Genomic DNA, 6,939 nt, shown 5'->3' with positions numbered 1-6,939 from the left:
TTGGTTGCCTTTTTAACTAAAATAGTTATCAGCCATGTTGTTTTCGTTCGTTTAAATATGCCGCAAAAAAAAAAAATGAATTATTAATTAGTTGAATGGTTTTCATATGGAAATTCAACAAAACCTTAACCTTTTTCATACCGGCTAGTAAAATGTTATACTATGACAGAAGTAGGTATTCTATAATGTTTCAATCGAATAAAAAAGTCTACGGCATCCCTATAGAAAAGCCACGTTAATTTAACCATCTTTGTTGTGGGGCTTATGTTAAAAACGAGCCAAGCTATAACATATTAATTATGTTTACAGTGTGACTGCCGCAGTACTTTATCATAAGCGTTTCTAAGGGTTTAATAGACACTTTTAAAATGTTTTAATTGAAAATTTTATGGGAACTTGAGTTTAACAATTCCATTACAATATACCTACCTGCGAGACTGCCGTCCGAATAATTTCGAAAAACAACAAGTTGCTCGAGCCGGGCTTATGCGATCGTCGACCCACGTTAAGTGGATACATAAATAATTTTTTATTACAGCGTCGCCATAATTTTGCTGTACCACACACCACGCGTGTGTTTTGTTATATAAAACGGGTGCTTACCTATAACGAAACCTTGCAAATGATTTACTTGGAAATAAATTATTATCTCTTATGTGTAATTAGAGAGCTCGGCGTGGGTGGTTTCAGATTTGTTCGGGTGAAAATCATTTACAGGAACAAAACAAACACATATTTTTGGGAAAATATTTCACGGTAGCGAGTCAAGTTAGAAAATAATTATTAATTTATCTTGAGATAATTAACAACATACTCGGCATTACAATAGACTTTAATTTTATCTTCAATAATATTATATTTGTTCGTACGAAAGCTTATCAATTTCTAATTGTTTTTTTTTTTTGGTTTACTTCAAAAATCTTCATTAAAAATGCTGCTTAAGGAGTCGCTGCCATTTTTTTTGACATTCGATGCGGAGCTGAGAGAGATACAACGGTGTGTCTTTTGTGTGTGTAAAATTACAATAAATATTAAATTCTAAACTGATTACTTAACGTAACAAGTTTATAGATCAGAAATCTTACATTAAAGGTACTTTATTTAGCTAATAATTAAAAAAAATTCACCTATTCCACTTCTAAATCTTGAACAACACAAAAAAAAAGACATATTTTTTAACTAACAAATGTCTAATTAGTTAAAAATTAGTGTTTCTTTAGATATAGTACTACCGATAAACAAATAACAAAAATTGCACTCTTTAAATAGTAAATTTCTAGGTTGCTATCTATGACAGGTATCTGAGACATTCAGGTATCTAAGTACAATAATGTTTTAAGTTATTTCATCTTATACAGTTATTATAATTCCTGAAGACCTGCGATATGCTCAATCCCTGCCGTGTTGGCTTTTTAAAATTATTTCTGATCGTGTGTAAAGATATTTGACTATATATATGTATATTCTAAATGTATTTTAAAAATAAACGATATTATTGTGATTACAAACCAGATGTGACCCTTCTATTTTACAACTCTCATATCTGAAAATATTTTCCTCTTGCACTACCGAGCGTTTTGGAATAATAGACCCTTTGGCGATGTCTTAAAAACTTTGCTCTCTCGCATATTTCTCATGACCATGACCTTCCCCCCCCCCCCATTATTTCGATATGTGGCTTGTTTCATATTTTCTTTTCTCTGTGTAAAGGGCAATCTTGACCTCTTCGTTTTCTGTACGTTCCCAGCTATTGTCCCATCCCGGAAATGATTTGGCCAATTCTTTTTCCACCGTATATGATGCAGCTTCATCGTGGATCCATTCGGTTAGGTAACTGATACTTTAAAGAGGTCTCAATCGCGATCATTCTCCGGTCTTCTGTCCATGAAACATGCTTTATACTTTTACTGATTCGTATCGCCGTAAGTATATTATTATAAAACGTGCATTTATGTATAATAGTTAATGCTTTGTCTGTAAACACCGTTAACGGGCGGACGATAACGACATGGCATTACTGAGCACGCCCAAAAACAATGTAAAATGGTGTGTTAAACGATACTCTGTTATACGATGATTGATAATATACAGTTTCCACGCGGTGTTAAATAATCATTCTGCAAGCTGAATTGTTTAGCTTGATCGGTTTTTAATCGTGTTATCGGTCGACAACAGAGCTGCACACTTGGTAGGGCGACTACAATTATAAAGGTGTCAATGTCAGCCTTTAAAAGAAAAAAAAAACAGTGTGTTTTTTTGGTTTTAAACGTGCTACGGTATTATAATAAATCGCCGCGGTGCTAAATAATTATTGTTATAGGTAGTTAATGACTTTTTTCCAAACTATTAAAACGCTTTTATCCCAGCTTTTAAAATATGTTGTACGTTCAATAGAAAGTGTTGTGGAAATAATGAAAAAACAGAAATCAACAAAGTCCAATCGACAATTTTTTTTCAAAAGAGCTACGCATTTGATTTTATTATAATATTTGTATTATAACAACATTTATTTAAATAATTATAATACTATTATGTCTCACATAATAATGTTTCAACATTAACCGTACGTTTAACTTATATTTCAGCTTTAATTGCTAAAATATTATATAACTGGGTTTAATATAGGGTACAATAATAATTATTTCCAAAATTACTCTATTTTCGTCGAGTTTCTTGCAATTAGATATCAATAAAATATATTGTTATTTAGGTAAAATTCTTAGAAAAATGTCCAAAATAAACGTTTATTTCTGGAAAATTCTCAGAACAAATAACTATTATATAATATTACTAAGAAGTTTAATGTTACAGTGTTACAGCACAAAACATATTATAATATGTTGTTGTATAAATGTTAAATAATTTAATTATTATTAATTTTTAAATTAATGTTTCGTATCCCTATAACAGTCAATATGTTATATCTGAACAATTATTAAATTCAACAATCGACTGAATTATTTCAGTTTATTAAGATTTGTTTTTTTTGAACAAATTATTCTTGTAAAATCTCTTTCAGTAATTGTAATTTATAATATTGTCGTTTATAATTTCTTTGATCGACGTTAATCCGTGGCGATCGATACTCGGTCAATGCAGCTATTATTGTCGGATAATAATATACTTCCCTGGTTATAAGATAGTAAAAAATAAATAATACAATGTAAGTCATCGATACCGGCACACGATTTTCCTGTTGGTCGTTATGTACATTTGGTTTAATATACCACGGTGAACATACAGTGTACGCTATTGTATTGCATATAATAAAAGATATAGCTATTATTGGTTGTAACTCTTTAACATACAAGTTCAAGTCAGATTATGAAGTTATTGTGTTTTGTTGTTCGATAAAAGAATTAATGTCACGTGCCACAACGAATTTGATATTATCTAAGCAATCAACAATGACAAACGTAATTAATCATCCGTAAGTGAAATATTGTTTTGTATACAATTTGTCGTCGAAACAAAGTTAATATTTTATTTTACACGTGACATATTGAGACGCTAAGTCCATAATATTATGTTCAACTCGATAGCTGTAGACGATCTTCTTTTTAGGGTTGAACAACATAAATTATTCGAAACTCCCAAATGTTAAAAAAAAATATATATAATTTATGATAAAAAGTGTTGACTGTTAATATTATTAAAAACATATTTTTTTGTAGATTACTAAAAATGTATTTATATATTTTACCCTAATAACAAAAACAATATTACCGAAATTAATATTGTGTCATTATATAAAACAAAAAGTAACTGGATTAATGTGAAAAACTACTTTGTCTAAATGTGTAAATGTATAGTAATACAATTTTGTATATTTTAATAAGTATTCGTCGATAGGCATTGACTTTTGAAACATTTTATTAGTACGTCGTTATTATTTATAATGAACAACGCAATTTTATACGATAAAAAAAACGAAGCTTAATTTTTTAACTTATTTTTTTACTATACACCGTTCAAGTTAAGAATACCCGGGCATATTTCCAGTTTTCAAGTAGTGGGTGAACATGACCTGTATATAACATAATATTGATTCTATAACAGGTTTGTACACCATAATTACTGCAGTGAGGTGCAAAATAAGCAAATAATATTAGTTCCTATATTAATACATTATTGGAAAGCGCCTTTGCCATCAATATAGGTATGATGGCGGTAGGCTATTTATTTCGTACGGTATCGAACGACTCAAAAAGGGTATTGTGTTTTTGCTTTAGTCGGCAGATATTTCAATCGAACGAAGTGTGCACCGCAAAGACAGTGTACAACGTACAGCATTTGGTGGGCTCCGGTCGTTTTTCACGCGTTTTCCACGCCATTGACTCGACCACGGGCCAAGCCGTAGTCATCAAAGCTTTGGTGTTGAAAGAACAGAATTCCGCCCTGGACCATTATCAGTTTTTGAAAGAAGTGGAAATCATGAAACGATTGAACCGGTGCTCGTTACGGTCGCGATACGCCAGACTGATCGATACCGTCCAATTGCAGACGGGAGTCAATTGTCTCATCATTGAAAGGCTGGGCACTACTTTGCAAGCGGTTCTGCACAACGTGGGCGCACTTCCCATGTCCGTGTGTAGGACGGTGGTCAGGCAAATCGCACAAGGTACAAACTATACCACGATAATTATTGATATTGTGTACGGCTTCACTTGGTTATGTGCGGAGAGAGAGAATCAAGATGACATTAGATTGGTAGCATTGGCACATGGCTTCGATGGCGGACAAAATGAGAGAAAATACACTGCTGGTGTATGCGAAGATGGAGGTTTAGGCCGGTCGTCATGGTCGTCTCCAAATAGTTGGCACGAAGAAGAACATTTTGCGTAGCTGTTGCCAATCGGTATTGAATATAGATCTTTAATATCTTGAACAATTTTTATACTTACAGGTTTGGTTGGCTTGAAGAGCATGGGAATAGTGCACGCTGATCTCAAACCGGATAACATAATGTTTTGCGCGAGCATATGCAACAATTATTTGGTAAAAATAATCGATTTCGGATGGGCGTTTCAAATGAAAGACGCGAAAAAAATGCTCTTCAAAAAACTCCAAGCGCTCTCGTATCGCGCCCCCGAAGTGTGCTTTTGCGGCCAATTGGATCACGCTCTGGACATATGGGCGTTGGGATGTATCATGCCTGAAATCGTGACCGGCGTCAAGTTATTCGAGGTGACCGACGAGGAGCATCTTATGAGAGTCATAACCACTGTGCTTCCCGTGCCCGACTACTTAAGTTCCGACACACCCGATCGGAATTTCCACGCACATCAGCTGTCCAGAGGTTGGCAACGATTTAAAGTGAGTTCCTTTTAAACCGTTTATTTTTTATTTATTATGAGTATAGTATTCACGTATAAACGTAGTTTTGACATATTGATAATAACAAATAAAAGAAATTTTACAAGACAGTACAATATTACAAAGAAGAGAAAGATGGTTAAAAATTGACAATCCGCATCTTTCTTGCAGCGGGTTCATTTGTAGGATAGTTTGTGGTAAATATTGGAATATAAAATGGATAGTTATTACGTGAGGGGAAAAAAAGGACTTCGGAAATAATGCAACTAAGGAGATATGGTGAGTTTATTTTACCTGAGAGTAACTTCTCAAGAAAACATATATTCGCTTGGAATCTTCTACAAGCTGGCGAGGATAATAATTGCAAAATAGAAAGCACAGGAGAGGCGGCTGATCAATTATCAATATACACCCAGCAAAATATACAAATTTACGCTGAATATGTTTAAATGTATTTATAGCACTTCCAATTCACTAAACTCGGCCAGTAAACTCGTAGATTCAATTAGACCATGCCCCCCATACCGTGACGATAATCTCTGAAACTACTGGCTCGATTTTAAGTAGAAGGGGAGGGGAGGGGTGGTAAGAATGATAATGGGGACGGGACGGGAGAGAAGACGGGTACATTTAGCATGTGTTTGTGTCTGCCGAGTCCAGCCAAATGTACGTCACGCAGATCTATCTATAATTTCGAACAGGAATCGTGATTGGCAATCACGATAGATTACACGCAATTATTTAATATCAAACCGTATGAACGGCTAATTTCTAGCTGTCATTTTTGACGGATTGTAGCTAGCATAGCATTCTTAAATGCGGCGTACAAGACTAGACATTCGCTCGCTCGGCATGATATATATATATATATATTTTCAGAACCACCTTAACCGCGTTTCGAATAATAATAATATATTCTCCTATTTTGTGCGAGTGTGTTTATTGTAAAATAGTTTTAACCACGGTCGTTCGGAACGATCAGCAATGCCGCGGCGATGGGCGTTAAACTAATGGAAGGGCATAACACGGTCTGCCGTTTAACGCATAATAATAAGTCTTGTTTCAGTGTTTCAGCACGGGCTTTGCACACGTGCAAAACCGCGAAGACGCCGAATGGTTCACCGACTTAGTAATGAAAATGCTGTCGGCGATGCCGGACCAACGGATAACGGCTGCCGAAGCGCTGTCGCATCCGTTCCTTACCATGAGACACTTCATCAAGTATCCCAACAGCAGCGTCACCAAGAGTAACGTGGAAATCATGACAAAGTGTAGCGTCGACATAGGCTAGCTGCCGCCATCACCGCACAAACCGGCATTGTCCTGGCCGACGGTTTTTTTAACTGTTTCTTCTTCGCCAATTTATTTTCTATTTACGTTTCAACGAACACTTTGATTGGAATAAAACGACGTTTTTTTTTATGAAACATTTTTCGCCACATTTTAGCAGCTTCCACGCGGAGCTCAGAAGTTGTTGTGTTTACAATGATGTGTTTTTATTTTCGTGCCTGGACATACGCGATATCTTAAATCGCTCAACCGATTTCTTCGTGCAGCAACTCTATAGGACCAGAAAAGTGTACTTTATTGGGCCAAACATTTTAAAAAGTCACCCCCCCCCCC

General features: G+C 34.9%; 1 protein-coding gene across 1 annotated transcript; it reads left to right on the top strand.

Annotated features, from left to right (window-relative positions):
• The first annotated feature begins 3,407 nt into the window (after positions 1–3,407).
• LOC126840555 (homeodomain-interacting protein kinase 2-like) lies at positions 3,408–6,607 on the top strand. The gene is made up of 4 exons (XM_050576391.1): positions 3,408–3,430; positions 4,233–4,621; positions 4,907–5,316; positions 6,383–6,607. Exons 1-4 carry the CDS (start codon positions 3,408–3,410, stop codon positions 6,605–6,607), a joined length of 1,047 nt encoding a protein of 348 aa, XP_050432348.1.
• The last annotated feature ends 332 nt before the right edge of the window (positions 6,608–6,939 follow it).

This window comes from Adelges cooleyi, unplaced genomic scaffold, assembly GCF_023614345.1.
Source record: "Adelges cooleyi isolate 19-005CV unplaced genomic scaffold, UGA_ACOO_1.1 ACOO_flye_CR_arks_rails_tigmint_CR_PRNA_108, whole genome shotgun sequence".
Taxonomy (NCBI): Eukaryota; Metazoa; Arthropoda; class Insecta; order Hemiptera; family Adelgidae; genus Adelges; species Adelges cooleyi.
This window is presented reverse-complemented; position numbering and strand designations above follow the sequence as displayed.

Bases quoted from the DNA above. Each gene is read 5' to 3' on its own strand.
- LOC126840555 (XM_050576391.1), top strand. From the start codon at position 3,408: ATGACAAACGTAATTAATCATCC. The intron at 4,622-4,906 runs GTACAAACTATA...TTATACTTACAG, and splicing joins GGTCAGGCAAATCGCACAAG to GTTTGGTTGGCTTGAAGAGC. The intron at 5,317-6,382 runs GTGAGTTCCTTT...GTCTTGTTTCAG, and splicing joins GAGGTTGGCAACGATTTAAA to TGTTTCAGCACGGGCTTTGC.